General features: G+C 45.5%; 1 protein-coding gene across 3 annotated transcripts in view; it reads left to right on the forward strand.

Annotated features, from left to right (window-relative positions):
* HDX (highly divergent homeobox) overlaps positions 1 to 21,737 on the forward strand; it is a 192,098-nt gene that overhangs the window by 19,194 nt on the left and 151,167 nt on the right. For 2 of the 3 annotated variants that reach the window (XM_088461397.1, XM_088461398.1), the window contains exons 2-4: positions 2,748 to 2,857; positions 7,536 to 7,682; positions 10,335 to 11,432. In XM_088461397.1, coding sequence (XP_088317523.1) covers positions 2,789 to 2,857; positions 7,536 to 7,682; positions 10,335 to 11,432 — 1,314 coding nt within the window. In that variant the 5' untranslated portion in view covers positions 2,748 to 2,788. The remainder of the gene's footprint in view (positions 1 to 2,747; positions 2,858 to 7,535; positions 7,683 to 10,334; positions 11,433 to 21,737) is intronic. The other variant, XM_088461399.1, reaches the window with a different exon arrangement.

Consider the following 21,737-nt stretch of genomic DNA (forward strand, 5'->3'; position numbering starts at 1 on the left):
ATGTATATGTGGTGCATGGACCTATACAGTGTATACACCGGCGTCTATGTATATGTGGTGCATGGACCTATACAGTGTATACACCGGCATCTATTTATATGTGGTGCATGGACCTATACAGTGTATACACCGGCATCTATGTATATGTGGTGCATGGACCTATACAGTGTATACACCGACGTCTATGTATATGTGGTGCATGGACCTATACAGTGTATACACCGACGTCTATGTATATGTGGTGCATGGACCTATACAGTGTATACACCGGCATCTATGTATATGTGGTGCATGGACCTATACAGTGTATACACCGGCATCTATGTATATGTGGTGCATGGACCTATACAGTGTATACACCGACGTCTATGTATATGTGGTGCATGGACCTATACAGTGTATACACCGGCATCTATGTATATGTGGTGCATGGACCTATACAGTGTATACACCGGCGTCTATGTATATGTGGTGCATGGACCTATACAGTGTATACACCGGCATCTATGTATATGTGGTGCATGGACCTATACAGTATATACACCGGCGTCTATGTATATGTGGTGCATGGACCTATACAGTATATACACCGGCGTCTATGTATATGTGGTGCATGGACCTATACAGTGTATACACCGGCGTCTATGTATATGTGGTGCATGGACCTATACAGTGTATACACCGGCGTCTATGTATATGTGGTGCATGGACCTATACAGTGTATACACCGGCATCTATGTATATGTGGCGCATGGACCTATACAGTGTATATACCGGCTTCTATGTATATGTGGTGCATGGACCTATACAGTGTATACACCGGCGTCTATGTATATGTGGTGCATGGACCTATACAGTGTATACACCGGCATCTATGTATATGTGGTGCATGGACCTATACAGTCGGCGTCTATGTATATGTGGTACATGGACCTATACATTGTCCCGGGATGCATAGACATACAGTCACCACTACAATGGCTTTGAAATGAAACAAACAAGATGTGCTTTACCTGCAGACTTTCAGGTTTAATTTGAGGGTAATTACATCCAAATCAGGTAAACGGTGTAGGAACTACAACGGTTTCTATATGTGCCTCCCACTTTTTAAGGGGCCAAAAGTAATGGGACAAACTAAACAATCCTAAATCTAACTTTCACTTTTTAATACTTTGTTGCAAATCCTTTGCAGGCAATTACAGCCTGAAGACTGGAACGCATAGACATCACCAGACGCTGGGTTTCATCCCTGGTGATGTTCTGCCAGGCCTCTACTGCAAATGTCTTCAGTTCCTGCTTGTTCTTGGGGCATTATCCCTTCAGTTTTGTCTTCATCAAGTGAAATGCATGCTCAATCAGATTCAGGTCAGAACCGTCCAATGAGTTCTGAAGCATTTTACTGAATATGAGCATATAATATTGCCCGAAACACTTCAGAATTCATTCTGCTGCTTTTGTCAGCAGTCATATCATCAATAAATACAAGGGAACCAGTTCCATTGGCAGCCATACATGCCCACGCCATGACACTACCACCACCATGCTTCACTGATGAGGTGGTATGTTTTGGATCATGAGCAGTTCCTTTCCTTCTCCATACTCTTCTCTTCCCATCACTCTGGTACAAGTTGATCTTTGTCTCATCTGTCCATAGGATGTTGTTCCAGAACTGTAATGGCTTTTTTAGATATTGTTTGTCAAACTCTAATCTGGTCTTCCTGTTTTTGTGGCTCACCAATGGTTTACATCTTGTGGTTAACCCTCTATATTCACTCTTGTGAAGTCTTCTCTTGATTGTTGACTTTGACACATATACACCTACCTCCTGGAGAGTGTTCTTGATTTGGCCAACTGTTGTGAAGGGGTTTTTCTTCACGAGGGAAATAATTCTTCTGTCACCCACCACAGTTGTTTTCTTTGGTCTTCCGGGTCTTTTGTGCTGCTGAGCTCTCCGGTGCATTCTTTCTTTTTAAGAATGTTCCAAACAGTTGATTTGGCCACACCTAATGTTTTTGCTATCTCTCGGATGGGTTTGTTTTGATTTTTCAGCCTAATGATGGCTTCACTGATAGTGACAGCTCTTTGGATCTCATTTTGAGAGTCGACAGCAACTGATTCCAAATGCAAATATCACACCTTGAATCAACTCCAGACCTTTTACCTGCTTAATTGCTAATGAAATAATGAGGGAATAGCCCACACCTGTCCATGAAATAGCTTTTGAGTTGATAGTCCCATTACTTTTGGCCCCTTAAAAAGTGGGAGGCACATATAGAAACCATTGTAATTCCTACACCGTTCACCTGATTTGGATGTAATTACCCTCAAATTAAATCTGAAAGTCTGCAGGTAAATCACATCTTGTTTGTTTCATTTCAAAGCCATTGTGGTGGTGAATAGAGGCCAAAATATGAAAATTCGGTCAATGTCCCAATATTTATGCACCTGACTGTATGCAGTATGTATACAAGCATTAAATCGTTGCAGTGTATGGACCTACACAGTGTATATACAAGTGTATCACCCCCGGGATGCCTAAACATATTGTACTATATATTGTATTGCGGTTTTTGTAGGACGAGCTAGGAGTCCCTAAATAGCTGCACTCACACGTCAGCACTGTCTGGTGTAGAACACAAGAATGATGATTGATCTGTAATAATACCCCGATAGATTGGATACATTAAATGAAATACATCCTATGTGTATTTAGTGGCACAAATAACCTATGATTTCTCCTGCATTAGGATTGTGGACTTTCTGCCAGTGAAGCTGTTACAGCGCCACAATGGAGGGCACTGTCCACCCCAATGTCGGGGAAGTCACCTCCACTGGGTCTCAGGGGTATCAGCCAGAGGTAAGGAACTCGTCTACTAATAAACTGTTAAATGAACACTTACCAAAATTGTACATATTAAATATTTGTACACTGCTTTTATAGGGAGAGTATTGTGTATGTTCATATACACACATACATAATAATTATACTATTTATATAGTTAAAATTACTGCTGCCGGTGGTCTTCATTCTAGCCTATCTGCCTCAATGGTCCTGATTCAGAGGCGCTCGCTATTTGTGAGCGCTCGCTCTGAATCAGGACGTTTTTTTATTTTAAAAAAACTCCGCCTCCAGGCCACACGTATAGCTGTGGGTGACTACCCACAGCTTGTGCAGGCGGCCTGGCGATGGTCGCGACGAGACCCTTGTGGTAGGGTCTCGTCCACCGCAAGCCCCAGTGAACTTCCTGCTTCGGGAACGCCTCCATTTGTGCAGCCACCCCCCCCGACCTGCCTACAAAATGACAGCCGCCCCGTTTTGCTGCGATCCCCGAGCGAGCAAAGTTCTCACTCGCTCCGGGGCTCGTGCTATGCGCTCGCGAGCGGGTCTGAATCGGGCCCAATATCTTCTCATTATCACCCGGTATATAGTATTACATACAGCCTAGTGGTCTATGGAGACGTGAGACCTAACTGCTGTGCATGGCTCTCATAGACGCACAGTGGACCTCTACATACAGTATTACACATCAATACACCAGGGGAAACTCATTATCTTCCCATTATGCTTCATAAAAACACTTACAAGCTCATTTAGACAGAAGTCGTCTGTGCGCGATACGTCGCGGTGTGCTTTAAGGACACAGCAGTAATGACGATGGTGAAGGAATTATTTTTTCTTCATCTAAGCATAGTGATCCGTTTCCCTATATGACATACAGAAAAGCAGCATATTGTACTGTGTTGTGCACTGAACAGTATTAGGTCTGTGTGAATGATCCCCAAGAGGCACAAAGTAACGTGCAATAAACAGTAATCACAGTCCTGCACGGGAATAAATGTGGTCATATTCCGGGAATACAGCGGAGTATTCCATGATTATGCAGGCATAAGAGCAGTGGGCAGGCCTATCGGAGTAATGTGCAGGCCTATCAGAGCAGTGTGCAGGCCTATTAGGGCAATGTGCAAGCCTATCGGAGCAGTGGGCAGGCCTATCGGGGCAGTGTGCAGGCCTATTAGGGCAATGTGCAGGCCTATCGGGGCAGTGGGCAGGCCTATCGGTGCAGTGGGCAGGCCTATCGGAGCAGTGTGCAGGCCTATCGGGGCAGTGGGCAGGCCTATCGGGGCAGTGTGCAGGCCTATCGGGGCAGTGGGCAGGCCTATCGGAGCAATGTGCAGGCCTATCGGGGCAGTGGGCAGGCCTATCGGGGCAGTGGGCAGGCCTATCGGGGCAGTGGGCAGGCCTATCGGAGCAGTGTGCAGCCTATTAGGGCAATGTGCAGGCCTATCGGAGTAATGTGCAGGCCTATCGGAGCAATGTGCAGGCCTATCGGAGCAATGTGCAGGCCGATCGGAGCAATGTGCAGGCCGATCGGAGCAATGTGCAGGCCGATCGGAGAAATGTGCAGGCCGATCGGAGAAATGGGCAGGCCGATCGGGGCAGTGTGCAGGCCTATGGGAGCAATGTGCAGGCCTATGGGAGCAGTGTGCAGGCCTATCGGAGCAGTGTGCAGGCCTATGAGAGCAGTGTGCAGGCCTATCGGAGCAATGTGCTCTTGCAACACTCCTGGAATCTGTGCGAGATGGCTTCCTGTCACACAGAGACTCCAGAGTGTTATGTGTCCGACAGATGAAACCCGTTTCCCATTCACTGTGGGAGAGCGTCAGATTGCCGCACGTTTCTGGATAGAAGTTCACCACATTCTCTGACCCCAGCATTAGAGCGGACCATTCATCAATCCTTAATACACAATCATTTTTCTGTCCAATCACATCAATGTGCGATTGGAGCACAAATAACAACCAATCACCTTTTATCCAGTTGTTGCCAATTAGACTAAGTTACGTGTTTGTATCGCCTGTATTATAATATGGATATGATGGCGCAATGTGCGCAATGTGAGATTGTTAGACCATAACTACAATGCGCACTTGTCAGTCAGATAGTACATGATTGCCTTTGTATGACTGGCGGCCGGAGGAAGTCTATTTGATCATTTATCACCAACACACATGTTGTATATTAAGCAGTTCAGCACATGGCGCCATTTTAAGTGGATTAAGCATGGTACTGGTTCTGCCGTGTAACGTACTGTATTAGGATTGGTTAGACGCCACAAGGTGTACGCAGCACTGTGCAAGAGGTGGCATCAAAGCCTAATACGTGCGCAGCAGGAATACAATGCAGAGCAGTGATAGGAGACGCGGGTGTTGCAGTGTGTTGGCCATTTTGGATGTGTTAGAACATACAGGCAAATGACAGTGTGCGCCAATTCACGTCTGTGCCTGGTTCCTGGGACAAGCGCACTGTTTATCGAAACCTGCTGTTCGGGATCCTGGGGGGGGAACGCTGGAGACCACAGGCCCTGAGGGCAGTGATTACATGTAGTGATTCCAGCACCTGATAGGAGGACAAGTGAGCGCTAGCTGCTGTGCAAGGTTCTTATAGCGACACCCAGACACTTCTTCATTTACTGCGGCACTGACACCTCCCAGCATCTCTGTGTCACAACAGATCATAGCGGCCATAACAATGGTGTCATGGGAGGGTATTTAACATTACGGTCAGCTTTTACAAATGCCGTGCTCCGTCTTACCTGTGATTCAGTTTCCATGACACCTGCGGTGTCTCCTCAAGAGTCTTGTACATCAGTCAGGTCTCATGTCACACGCTGCTGTCACTCAATAATCCTTGCTCGGACCACGGAGGCTGTAGACATTACGGCCATATCCTGGGTGATCCTGTCAGTTTATTCATGAACTATGCAGGACATCTGATTATGAGGAGGGAGTAGGGGGAGTAAATGGTTTCCTACCTATGCGTAAGCTGGGATGTACAATGCAGGCAAAACACCCACATACAGTTCTGCCTGGAAACAAAAACCTATCTGCGGTGTGAATAGAGTAAGTTCTAGTAACCAGCTCAGGTCCTTTAACCTGGCCAAACGTCGGCTGATCCAGGACTTGGATGGGTCACATTTTACCAAACACCTGTGATCTTTGTAGTGGGACAAGGAACTCCTGTGACTATGTAAACCAGGGATGGGGAACCTCAGGCCCAGGGACCGTATAAGGCCCCCGGAATAATTTGGTCTGGCCCTTGGAGCATTTGTCTGCTAGCCTCATCTGGCTAGCAGGGTACCTAGAATTGCACCCTGCAGCCAGAATCTATGCAGCAGTGCCACCTGGAGTGTCCTTAGGATGCTTCAGACAGTCACACCGCTGCCCTTACAGCTGCCGGAGCATCCTCAAGATGCTTCGGGCATTGCTGTAATCACTGACTATTGTGGCCCCACCCCTGTGTGACATCACACACAGGGGGCGTGGCCTGCACTGGGCCCACAAATAATGTCATATATGTATCAAAGTGGCCCTCAGCAGAAAAAAAAGTTCCTCACCCCCGATGTAAATCATTTCCATTAAGCTACACCTTGGCTGACCACAGGCTGTTGCTAGTGATGGTCTTTATTTTGGCCCTTACACCATGTGATTTGCTGGAATCCCTGGAACACTTACAGCTGGCTGCAGCGAATGCCCCTGACCGTATCCATGCTGGCGGGACAGGGCTGATTTGCAGACCGTGAAAGGGGTGGGGCTTATTTTGATCTAATTCCCCATGCCTACATGTTGCAGGTGTGCCGTAACGGTCTCCCGGAATCGCAGCACGTGTGGCTATTACTACTGTATGCCATCCATAAAAGTCATGTGGCATTCAGTGCAGTAACGTGTATCACAGGGCTATTATTGATGGCGTATTATTAATAGTCACATGGAAGGATATTTTTTCCCCATGTTTATTTGCTCCAATTGGTTAAAAAAAAAAAAAAAAGAGACGATCGTATATTTCCCCCAACCCAAAAAGACAAAATAATAACTAAAACAACAGTTCCTGGTGTACACAAAGCAGCACAGAACTATAAATACTTTATTGGGTTATTATTGGTGTGGCCACTTGTTTTATAATGAGTAACAGTGTTTCATAATTGCCACATTACTCTGCTCTAATGCATGACAGGTACAGGTAGGCTGGAAGACGTCAAGGTGGCAGCAAACCTATGTTGTTGTTATTTGTACTTGTACCATGCCTGTGATTGTGCTGCTTGCAGAGCTCATCAGTACAGTTGCCATTGTTTGACCTCACTTCTGTCCCGTAAGTCCATGATCTTCACCAGAGCTCTCCTGTTAGTCTTACTGTGGTGTGATAATCCTCTCACGAGAGTTGGGGTCTGTAGGCTTGTGGCGCAGAATAGGTGACATTGCGGGCAGAGTAGGACGTCATTAGCGTACGCTCAGGTCCTGGGAATGAGTAGTAATAGGACAGAGAGCAGGAAAAGTAAGTTTGCCCATAGTCTGTACAGGAGGATAATGAAACTAAGTGTAGCGCACACGTTCCCCTCTGCTAAGCGTAATTAGGCACCCAATTGCTTTAAGGTCACAGTCCCCTAAAATACTGGGAGGCTGATATTTCTACTCATTATTACAAGAACCCCCCAGTATGGTTTTGCTGGTAATTAATAGCCTGTCTTCTACTTTTGCAGATGAACCTTCGTTCTGTTTTTACTGTGGAGCAGCAGAGAATATTGCAGCGGTATTATGAAAATGGCATGACCAATCAGAGTAAAAGTTGCTTTCAGCTTATTTTGCAATGTGCTCAAGAAACAAAATTAGACTTCAGTGTAGTCAGGGTAAGTAGCCAGGGATCCAGTAACGTTCTGTTCTGTTAATGCCAGCTGCTTAGACCGCACACTGGGGCGTGACAATGTCAATGTATTGATGAACGAAACAATTTGCCAGTTTCATCGCTAATAAGTAAACGCGGTCCATCTGTTTTGTTGTACAATAAGCATTCAGCCGCATGTCTCACGTTTACCGAGATTGTGTGCGCCAGTAAATCTCCTTTTCCAGATCTAGGCCCCTCTGGAGGTAATAAACACCCCCGCCCATTACATGACTATTCAAGACAGGAGAGTATCTACGGCGCTGAGAAGGGAACTTTATAGATCAATACCTCATGGTGATACTTCCACTATGCAAAACCTGTCCCTTACTCTCCGTACGTGGGAGCTGAGCAATATAGGACCGTTACAGGTAGTCTCAATAATTAGGATATTTAAAAAAAATTTTTTTTTATAATACAGTATCAAGTTAATAATCAGGCATAAAAATAAAGCATTCAACACTGCCGGAGGATGCGGCCAGGTGCCGTGAAACGCGTTGCAGTTTTAAAGGGAGAATTTCATTTTTCCTTTTAAGTTTTATTTTTATGCCTTTGTTTTTAAATTATTTCTATTTTTTTATTATTCCTCTAAGCATTGTTATCTACAATAGTGAAAACGTTTTGGTATTTTTGAATTTATTTTATCCATGACAGTGAGTTGTAGGAGGGTGCCATTAAACTAGTAAAATCATTTGATCATTGATTATCAATTTTTGTTGGGTCATTCCTTATGTGCCAATTGCAGCCCATATTTCATGTTTAGGTAAGAGGGTGTTTGACCACTTACATCTTAAGTGCTGACACTACCTGTAACGGTCCTATATAGCTCTGCTCCCAGTTATGGAGAGTAATGCTGGCCGTACACTGGACGATTGTTCACACGACTTGGGCAGTTTCTCCAGGTTGGACAGACCAATCATTTGAAAATAGTTGTATTTTGAGTCTTCAACGACCCCAATGCGCTCCCCCGCCGTCGTCTAGTTGGATCGCAGATCAGATGGTTTAGAGATCTCAACTGATCGTGTAGGAATTGACGCACATTATGTGATGTGATTGATCAAATCCTACGGTCTTATGGGAAATAGTTGCATTTTAAATACAAATCGTCGTCCTGTACCGGAAGGGAAGAATTTTCATGGGAAATCGTACAACTGATCTGACCAACTTTTGAATCTCACCGTGTATGGCCGCCTTCAGGGACTAGTTTTGCATACCGGAAGTGGTTTTGATCTATAAATTCCCTTCTCAGCACCAGAGATTTTCTCCTGTTTTCAATTCTCTTCCCTTTGGGTTAAGTTGGAAACCACACTAGGTTCTCCTTAGGTGGGAGAGGTTGGGCACCCGTTGGTGCCGCTCCTACGTTAATTTTTACATATTACATGACCCATATTACATGACAATGACAACATAAAATCCTAGTTGCCAAACAGTGAAAAGCAATAAATGGTTTAGGTATCAGCTGCGAGCAATGCACCAAATTGCACAAGCCATAAATGAATTATCCATATTCACTACCTGCTATCAATTATTTGGAAACCTTTTTCTACAGATATCGCAAAATGTACTGTGATTCTCACTCCAGAGTGTCGTAAGTACATGATAGACTCAAAGACCAGGGTCCGGAAAGCCCCTAGAAAGCCAAGTGGTGAGGGCTGGTTAGGGGAAATGAAGCATAGCTTTTATTCTCACCCCATGGCCGGTGCACAGATTTGTAGAAGTCGGTGACGCACTCCCGTGTTCAGATGAGATGGGTGCTTGGTCACTTGTTGGAGACTTTTGCAATAGACAGTCCGGAATTTGTGCAAAGGCCAAAACCGTTTCCGGCTCTAAAATATTACACATAAAAGGGGATTTTGTCACAACATAAGACATCTCGCTGTGTACACCTGGTTGTTACGCAGTAGGTGACCGTTCTACACACTCAGCGTCCGCGACTTCAATAATGAGACCTCTTGAAAATTGCACTGCTGTGTTTTATGTACTGCGAGGGGACCGTGACACAAATGATGTAGCATATAAAACAGCTTTAGTATTGGTCCAAGTCAGTGACTTGACGTGGGAAAGACTTTCACATAAATATGGTCATATCTAAGTAGAATCGGGCCCATTGTGTTCTGTAAAATAACGCTTGCGGTACGGGCTGCGTTCTCTGCAAAAGTTTAAGCCAAGGAAGAAGTTGTACAGTCGGGTTTCAGCAATAGGGTCTCGCCCAAGCCACATGCAGCACCGTACTTCCTATCCGGTGACGCCAAGTAAGCCCGGGGCCTTAACCCCATCTCCAGGTACATAACCGGATATTGGCCCTACTGCTTCCTTTACCAAAGTACAATGGAATATACGCCATAGTATCCAGTGTAACTGGGTCCTGTAACCCCAGGGGTGATCCCCGGATAATGCCCCGATTGTTGGCTGGATTTGCCATGCCAATACCAGTCAATAAATCTTAGACACAGGCTGTTACTATACAGGAGAGCGACTTTCCACAGTGCCATAGGGTTTCATCTGCTGCTTCTGTTACATCCTCATTTTTGCCATCACTGACACCAGTAACAGTTTTTGTAATATTTTTGTAATGTTTTTTTGGCATGGAGTCTCATAACCGTCTTCACTATCTCCACAGACCTGGGTTGGCAACAAACGTAGGAAGATGAGTAGTAAAATGTACACAGAGCCCGGTGCCCCGCTACAAGGTCCTGTATCCAGTTCCCCGTCACGGCCCCCAGAAGGGACGACCAGAAACGTGCCAAGTATCGCTCATAGCCAACCCCCTCGGACGACTTCCGGTGGGGACTTCATGATGACTTGCGTGTACAGTCCAAGTAACGTATCTGCCAGACAAGGGACCACGACACAGACCGCCCCTCCTAAACCCTCCGCGCAGAGACCGGCTGTAAGGACTGAGACAGAGTACCTCAAGCTTCAGGCCCCGGTGCAGCGGCACGCGCCTGTCCTAAAGAACTCCTTGCAGCAGCTGGAAGATAAATCTGTGGTGATGTCGCGGCAGCAAAACGTAGCAAATCCAAACTCGCTGTATGTCAAGAAAAACTTTTCTGGGTCTCCTGGACAAATAATAGAAAGACTTGCCCCTCAAAAGACAATGTCCTGGCCCTTAAAAAACGTAGCAGAGCACCCTGTGGGTCAGCGGTTGCACAAACCGGAGCAGCCCAGCCTAAGTCCCATCTCGCACGTCTCTACTGGGCAGCGGAACAGAGACTCTTCTTGCGGCCTAAAGAACCTGGAGATCCGTGAAGTCTTCTCTTTGGCTGCTACTGACCACTCTTCCAGGGCTTTTGTGGCAGGACTAGAGGAGCGCCACCGGCCCGTGGAGAGTAATTGTTTTTCTATTGCCATGGAAACGGGAGATGTAAATGACGAATACGCTCGGGAAGAGGAACTGGCTTCCATGGGTGCACAAAACCAGATGTGTTCGCGGTTTAGGGAGTGTAACAGTTCCCCGCGTACAGAAAACAGGGGCGCGTTGTCCCCAGCTCCTGTACGGACAGGAAGTGCCAAAATACATCCAGCCAAGGCAAGAGACGCCCCCCCAGAAAACGCGGTGCATCAGAACAGCGATTACTACATGCCGCTTAATACCTCAGCTCACAACACGACCAGCACACAGTACACCAGCGGCAATTCATCCAGGAACAATCTGCATCGGCATTACAACATAAACCCTCCGTCCGGGGCAGCGTTACAGAACCCAAATAACTACCAGGTAAGGGTTACCACGTCATAGCCGCTGATGACTGCATGATGAAATATAACAGACGGCGGACGAACGCTCGCACCTGTGGTTTTAGGTCATTTATACAAGAAAATGCAGCAGTTTGGTGATCACTGATCCGTATGCGATGTGCACTGACCACACAGCAGATACAGAGATCTCCTCATACACCTAGCCTCAATACGCCATGCAGCGAGATATGCCTGGTGTGAGTGAGTCGCCAGGTCCCGGGCAACTCTGTTTTGCGACAAAATCGCAATGAGATGCGACAAGAACGCACCAGGAGCTGATAAATTAGATATGTGGCACTTCTATATCTGTGTGCGACCGAGTCTGTAAACAGAATTTGGCGTGGAAATAAGCTACGGGCATTGCATCATAGCACTGTCGCATATCACGTTACTCAGCGCAGTCTCCTATATACAGACTCAGGAGCACACATATATACAGGTGTCACATATCACATTACTCAGCACAGTCTCCTATATACAGACTCAGGAGCACACAGATATACAGGTGTCACCTATCACATTACTCAGCACAGTCTCCCATATACAGACTCAGGAGCACACAGATATACAGGTGTCACATATCACGTTACTCAGCGCAGTCTCCTATATACAGACTCAGGAGCACACATATATACAGGTGTCACATATCACATTACTCAGCACAGTCTCCTATATACAGACTCAGGAGCACACAGATATACAGGTGTCACATATCACATTACTCAGCGCAGTCTCCTATATACAGACTCAGGAGCACACAGATATACAGGTGTCACATATCACATTACTCAGCGCAGTCTCCCATATACAGACTCAGGAGCACACAGATATACAGGTGTCACATATCACATTACTCAGCGCAGTCTCCCATATACAGACTCAGGAGCACACAGATATACAGGTGTCACATATCACATTACTCAGCGCAGTCTCCCATATACAGACTCAGGAGCACACAGATATACAGGTGTCACCTATCACATTACTCAGCGCAGTCTCCCATATACAGACTCAGGAGCACACAGATATACAGGTGTCACATATCACATTACTCAGCGCAGTCTCCTATATACAGACTCAGGAGCACACAGATATACAGGTGTCACATATCACATTACTCAGCGGAGTCTCCTATATACAGACTCAGGAGCACACAGATATACAGGTGTCACATATCACATTACTCAGCGCAGTCTCCTATATACAGACTCAGGAGCACACAGATATACAGGTGTCACATATCACATTACTCAGCACAGTCTCCTATATACAGACTCAGGAGCACACAGATATACAGGTGTCACATATCACATTACTCAGCACAGTCTCCTATATACAGACTCAGGAGCACACAGATATACAGGTGTCACATATCACATTACTCAGCGCAGTCTCCTATATACAGACTCAGGAGCACACAGATATACAGGTGTCACATATCACATTACTCAGCGCAGTCTCCCATATACATACTCAGGAGCACACAGATATACAGGTGTCACCTATCACATTACTCAGCACTGTCTCCTATATACAGACTCAGGAGCACACAGATATACAGGTGTCACATATCACATTACTCAGCGCAGTCTCCTATATACAGACTCAGGAGCACACAGATATACAGGAGTCACATATCACATTACTCAGCGCAGTCTCCCATATACAGACTCAGGAGCACACAGATATACAGGTGTCACCTATCACATTACTCAGCACTGTCTCCTATATACAGACTCAGGAGCACACATATATACAGGTGTCACATATCACATTACTCAGCGCAGTCTCCCATATACAGACTCAGGATCACACAGATATACAGGTGTCACATATCACATTACTCAGCGCAGTCTCCTATATACAGACTCAGGAGCACACCGATATACAGGTGTCACATATCACATTACTCAGCGCAGTCTCCCATATACAGACTCAGGAGCACACAGATATACAGGTGTCACATATCACATTACTCAGCGCAGTCTCCCATATACAGACTCAGGAGCACACAGATATACAGGTGTCACATATCACATTACTCAGCGCAGTCTCCCATATACAGACTCAGGAGCACACAGATATACAGGTGTCACATATCACATTACTCAGCGCAGTCTCCCATATACAGACTCAGGAGTACACAGATATACAGGTGTCACATATCACATTACTCAGCGCAGTCTCCCATATACAGACTCAGGAGCACACAGATATACAGGTGTCACATATCACATTACTCAGCGCAGTCTCCTATATACAGACTCAGGAGCACACAGATATACAGGAGTCACATATCACATTACTCAGCGCAGTCTCCCATATACAGACTCAGGAGCACACAGATATACAGGTGTCACCTATCACATTACTCAGCACTGTCTCCTATATACAGACTCAGGAGCACACATATATACAGGTGTCACATATCACATTACTCAGCGCAGTCTCCCATATACAGACTCAGGATCACACAGATATACAGGTGTCACATATCACATTACTCAGCGCAGTCTCCTATATACAGACTCAGGAGCACACCGATATACAGGTGTCACATATCACATTACTCAGCGCAGTCTCCCATATACAGACTCAGGAGCACACAGATATACAGGTGTCACATATCACATTACTCAGCGCAGTCTCCCATATACAGACTCAGGAGCACACAGATATACAGGTGTCACATATCACATTACTCAGCGCAGTCTCCCATATACAGACTCAGGAGCACACAGATATACAGGTGTCACATATCACATTACTCAGCGCAGTCTCCCATATACAGACTCAGGAGTACACAGATATACAGGTGTCACATATCACATTACTCAGCGCAGTCTCCCATATACAGACTCAGGAGCACACAGATATACAGGTGTCACATATCACATTACTCAGCGCAGTCTCCCATATACAGACTCAGGAGCACACATATATACTGGTGTCACATATCACATTACTCAGCGCAGTCTCCCATATACAGACTCAGGAGCACACAGATATACAGGTGTCACATATCACATTACTCAGCGCAGTCTCCCATATACAGACTCAGGAGCACACAGATATACAGGTGTCACATATCACATTACTCAGCGCAGTCTCCTATATACAGACTGAGGAGCACACAGATATACAGGTGTCACATTACTCAGCGCAGTCTCCTATATACAGACTCAGGAGCACACAGATATACAGGTGTCACATTACTCAGCGCAGTCTCCTATATACAGACTCAGGAGCACACAGAAATACAGGTGTCACATATTACATTACTCAGCGCAGTCTCCCATATACAGACTCAGGAGCACACAGATATACAGGTGTCACATATCACATTACTCAGCGCAGTCTCCTATATACAGACTCAGGAGCACACAGATATACAGGTGTCACATATCACATTACTCAGCGCAGTCTCCCATATACAGACTCAGGAGCACACAGATATACAGGTGTCATATATCACATTACTCAGCGCAGTCTCCTATATACAGACTCAGGAGCACACAGATATACAGGTGTCACATATCACATTACTCAGCGCAGTCTCCTATATACAGACTCAGGAGCACACAGAAATACAGGTGTCACATATCACATTACTCAGCGCAGTCTCCCATATACAGACTCAGGAGCACACAGATATACAGGTGTCACATATCACATTACTCAGCGCAGTCTCCCATATACAGACTCAGGAGCACACAGATATACAGGTGTCACATATCACATTACTCAGCGCAGTCTCCTATATACAGACTCAGGAGCACACAGATATACAGGTGTCACATATCACATTACTCAGCGCAGTCTCCTATATACAGACTGAGGAGCACACAGATATACAGGTGTCACATTACTCAGCGCAGTCTCCTATATACAGACTCAGGAGCACACAGATATACAGGTGTCACATTACTCAGCGCAGTCTCCTATATACAGACTCAGGAGCACACAGATATACAGGTGTCACATTACTCAGCGCAGTCTCCTATATACAGGCTCAGGAGCACACAGATATACAGGTATCACATTACTCAGCGCAGTCTCCTATATACAGACTCAGGAGCACACAGATATACAGGTGTCACATATCACATTACTCAGCGCAGTCTCCTATATACAGACTGAGGAGCACACAGATATACAGGTGTCACATTACTCAGCGCAGTCTCCTATATACAGACTCAGGAGCACACAGATATACAGGTGTCACATTACTCAGCGCAGTCTCCTATATACAGACTCAGGAGCACACAGAAATACAGGTGTCACATATTACATTACTCAGCGCAGTCTCCCATATACAGACTCAGGAGCACACAGATATACAGGTGTCACATATCACATTACTCAGCGCAGTCTCCCATATACAGACTCAGGAGCACACAGATATACAGGTGTCACATATCACATTACTCAGCGCAGTCTCCTATATACAGACTGAGGAGCACACAGATATACAGGTGTCACATATCACATTACTCAGCGCAGTCTCCTATATACAGACTCAGGAGCACACAGATATACAGGTGTCACATATCACATTTCTCAGCGCAGTCTCCCATATACAGGCTCAGGAGCACACAGATATACAGGTGTCACATATCACATTACTCAGCACAGTCTCCCATATTAGGCTCAGGAGCACACAGATATACAGGTGTCACATATCACATTACTCAGCGCAGTCTCCCATATACAGACTCAGGAGCACACAGATATACAGCTGTCACATATCACATTACTCAGCACAGTCTCCCATATACAGACTCAGGAGCACACAGATATACAGGTGTCACATTACTCAGCGCAGTCTCCCATATACAGACTCAGGAGCACACAGATATACAGGTGTCACCTATCACATTACTCAGCGCAGTCTCCTATATACAGACTCAGGAGCACACAGATATACATGTGTCACATTACTCAGCGCAGTCTCCTATATACAGACTCAGGAGCACACAGATATACAGCTGTCACATATCACATTACTCAGCACAGTCTCCCATATACAGACTCAGGAGCACACAGATATACAGGTGTCACATTACTCAGCGCAGTCTCCTATATACAGACTCAGGAGCACACAGATATACAGGTGTCAGATATCACATTACTCAGCGCAGTCTCCCATATACAGACTCAGGAGCACACAGATATACAGGTGTCACATATCACATTACTCAGCGCAGTCTCCTATATACAGACTCAGGAGCACACAGATATACAGGTGTCAGATATCACATTACTCAGCGCAGTCTCCCATATACAGACTCAGGAGCACACAGATATACAGGTGTCACATATCACATTACTCAGCGCAGTCTGCCATATACAGTCTCAGGAGCACACAGACATACAGGTGTCACATATCACATTACTCAGCGCAGTCTCCCATATACAGACTCAGGAGCACACAGATATACAGGTGTCACATATCACATTACTCAGCGCAGTCTCCTATATACAGACTCAGGAGCACACAGATATACAGGTGTCACATATCACATTACTCAGCGCAGTCTCCCATATTCAGGTTCAGGAGCACACAGATATACAGGTGTCACATATCACATTACTCAGCGCAGTCTCCTATATACAGACTCAGGAGCACACAGATATACAGGTGTCACATATCACATTACTCAGCGCAGTCTCCCATATTCAGGTTCAGGAGCACACAGATATACAGGTGTCACATATCACATTACTCAGCACAGACTCCCATATACAGACTCAGGAGCACACAGATATACAGGTGTCACATATCACATTACTCAGCGCAGTCTCCCATATACAGACTCAGGAGCACACAGATATACAGGTGTCACATATCACATTACTCAGCGCAGTCTCCCATATACAGACTCAGGAGCACACAGATATACAGGTGTCACATATCACATTACTCAGCGCAGTCTCCCATATACAGACTCAGGAGCACACAGATATACAGGTGTCACATATCACATTACTCAGCGCAGTCTCCATATACAGACTCAGGAGCACACAGATATACAGGTGTCACATATCACATTACTCAGCGCAGTCTCCCATATACAGACTCAGGAGCACACAGATATACAGGTGTCACATATCACATTACTCTGCGCAGTCTCCCATATACAGACTCAGGAGCACACAGATATACAGGTGTCACATATCACATTACTCAGCGCAGTCTCCTATATACAGACTCAGGAGCACACAGATATACAGGTGTCACATATCACATTACTCAGCGCAGTCTCCATATACAGACTCAGGAGCACACAGATATACAGTTGTCACATATCACATTACTCAGCGCAGTCTCCCATATACAGACTCAGGAGCACACAGATATACAGGTGTCACATATCACATTACTCAGCGCAGTCTCCCATATACAGACTCAGGAGGACACAGATATACAGGTGTCACATATCACATTACTCTGCGCAGTCTCCCATATACAGACTCAGGAGGACACAGATATACAGGTGTCGCATATCACATTACTCTGCGCAGTCTCCCATATACAGAATCAGGAGGACACAGATATACAGGTGTTACATATAACATTACTCTGCACAGTCTCCCATATACAGACTCAGGAGGACACAGATATACAGGTGTCACATATCACATTACTCAGCGCAGTCTCCTATATACAGGCTGAAGAGCACACAGATATACAGGTGTCACATATCACATTACTAAGCGCAGTCTCCATATACAGACTCAGGAGCACACAGATATACAGGTGTCACCTATCACATTACTCAGCGCAGTCTCCCATATACAGATGCAGGAGCACTCAGATATACAGGTGTCACATATCACATTACTCAGCACAGTCTCCCATATGCAGACTCAGGAGCACACAGATATACAGGTGTCACATATCACATTACTCAGCACAGTCTCCCATATACAGACCCAGGAGCACACACATGCAGGTGTCACATATCACATTACTCAGCGCAGACTCCCATATATAGACTCAGGAGCATACAGATATACAGGTGTCACATATCACATTACTCTGCGCAGTCTCCATATACAGACTCAGGAGCACAAAGATATACAGGTGTCACATATCACGTTACTCAGCGCAGTCTCCTATATACAGACTCAGGAGCACACATATATACAGGTGTCACATATCACATTACTCAGCACAGTCTCCTATATACAGACTCAGGAGCACACAGCTATACAGGTGTCACCTATCACATTACTCAGCGCATTCTCCTATATACAGACTCAGGAGCACACAGATATACAGGTGTCACATATCACATTACTCAGCACAGTCTCCTATATACAGACTCAGGAGCACACAGATATACAGGTGTCACATATCACATCACTCAGCGCAGTCTCCTATATACAGACTCAGGAGCACACAGATATACAGGTGTCACATATCACATTACTCAGCACTGTCTCCTATATACAGACTCAGGAGCACACAGATATACAGGTGTCACATATCACATTACTCAGCGCAGTCTCCCATATACAGACTCAGGAGCACACAGATATACAGGTGTCACATATCACATTACTCAGCGCAGTCTCCCATATACAGACTCAGGAGCACACAGAAATACAGGTGTCACACATCACATTACTCAGCGCAGTCTCCTATATACAGACTCAGGAGCACACAGATATACACGTGTCACATATCACATTACTCAGCGCAGTCTCCCATATACAGACTCAGGAGCACACAGATATACAGGTGTCACATATCACATTACTCAGCGCAGTCCCCCATATACAGACTCAGGAGCACACAGATATACAGGTGTCACATATCACATTACTCAGCGCAGTCTCCTATATACAGACTCAGGAGCACACAGATATACAGGTGTCACATATCACATTACTCAGCGCAGTCTCCCATATACAGACTCAGGAGCACACAGATATACAGGTGTCACATATCACATTACTCAGCGCAGTCTCCCATATACAGACTCAGGAGCACACAGATATACAGGTGTCACATATGACATTACTCAGCGCAGTCTCCTATATACAGACTGAGGAGCACACAGATATACAGGTGTCACATTACTCAGCGCAGTCTCCTATATACAGACTCAGGAGCACACAGAAATACAGGTGTCACATATTACATTACTCAGCGCAGTCTCCCATATACAGACTCAGGAGCACACAGATATACAGGTGTCACCTATCACATTACTCAGCGCAGTCTCCCATATACAGACTCAGGAGCACACAGATATACAGGTGTCACATATCACATTACTCAGCGCAGTCTCCTATATACAGACTCAGGAGCACACAGATATACAGGTGTCACATATCACATTACACAGCGCAGTCTCCTATATACAGACTCAGGAGCACACTGAAATACAGGTGTCACATATCACATTACTCAGCGCAGTCTCCCATATACAGACTCAGGAGCACACAGATATACAGGTGTCACATATCACAATACTCAGCGCAGTCTCCCATATACAGACTCAGGAGCACACAGATATACAGGTGTCACATATCACATTACTCAGCGCAGTCTCCCATATACAGACTCAGGAGCACACAGATATACAGGTGTCACATTACTCAGCGCAGTTTCCTATATACAGACTGAGGAGCACACAGATATACAGGTATCACATTACTCAGCGCAGTCTCCTATATACAGACTCAGGAGCACACAGATATACAGGTGTCACATTACTCAGCGCAGTCTCCTATATACAGACTCAGGAGCACACAGATATACAGGTGTCACATTACTCAGCGCAGTCTCCTATATACAGGCTCAGGAGCACACAGATATACAGGTATCACATTACTCAGCGCAGTCTCCTATATACAGACTCAGGAGCACACAGATATACAGGTGTCACATATCACATTACTCAGCACAGTCTCCCATATACAGACCCAGGAGCACACACATGCAGGTGTCACATATCACATTACTCAGCGCAGACTCCCATATATAGACTCAGGAGCATACAGATATACAGGTGTCACATATCACATTACTCTGCGCAGTCTCCATATACAGACTCAGGAGCACACAGATATACAGGTGTCACATATCACGTTACTCAGCGCAGTCTCCTATATACAGACTCAGGAGCACACATATATACAGGTGTCACATATCACATTACTCAGCACAGTCTCCTATATACAGACTCAGGAGCACACAGCTATACAGGTGTCACCTATCACATTACTCAGCGCATTCTCCTATATACAGACTCAGGAGCACACAGATATACAGGTGTCACATATCACATTACTCAGCACAGTCTCCTATATACAGACTCAGGAGCACACAGATATACAGGTGTCACATATCACATCACTCAGCGCAGTCTCCTATATACAGACTCAGGAGCACACAGATATACAGGTGTCACATATCACATTACTCAGCACTGTCTCCTATATACAGACTCAGGAGCACACATATATACAGGTGTCACATATCACATTACTCAGCGCAGTCTCCTATATACAGACTCAGGAGCACACAGAAATACAGGTGTCACACATCACATTACTCAGCGCAGTCTCCTATATACAGACTCAGGAGCACACAGATATGCAGGTGTCACATATCACATTACTCAGCGCAGTCTCCCATATACAGACTCAGGAGCACACAGATATACAGGTGTCACATATCACATTACTCAGCGCAGTCTCCTATATACAGACTCAGGAGCACACAGATATACAGGTGTCACATATCACATTACTCAGCGCAGTCTCCCATATACAGACTCAGGAGCACACAGATATACAGGTGTCACATATCACATTACTCAGCGCAGTCTCCCATATACAGACTCAGGAGCACACAGATATACAGGTGTCACATATGACATTACTCAGCGCAGTCTCCTATATACAGACTGAGGAGCACACAGATATACAGGTGTCACATTACTCAGCGCAGTCTCCTATATACAGACTCAGGAGCACACAGATATACAGGTGTCACATTACTCAGCGCAGTCTCCTATATACAGACTCAGGAGCACACAGAAATACAGGTGTCACATATTACATTACTCAGCGCAGTCTCCCATATACAGACTCAGGAGCACACAGATATACAGGTGTCACCTATCACATTACTCAGCGCAGCCTCCCATATACAGACTCAGGAGCACACAGATATACAGGTGTCACATATCACATTACTCAGCGCAGTCTCCCATATACAGACTCAGGAGCACACAGATATACAGGTGTCACATATCACATTACTCAG

This window comes from Taudactylus pleione, unplaced genomic scaffold (assembly GCF_031769625.1).
Source record: "Taudactylus pleione unplaced genomic scaffold, aTauple2 ptg001043l, whole genome shotgun sequence".
NCBI lineage: Eukaryota > Metazoa > Chordata > Amphibia > Anura > Myobatrachidae > Taudactylus > Taudactylus pleione.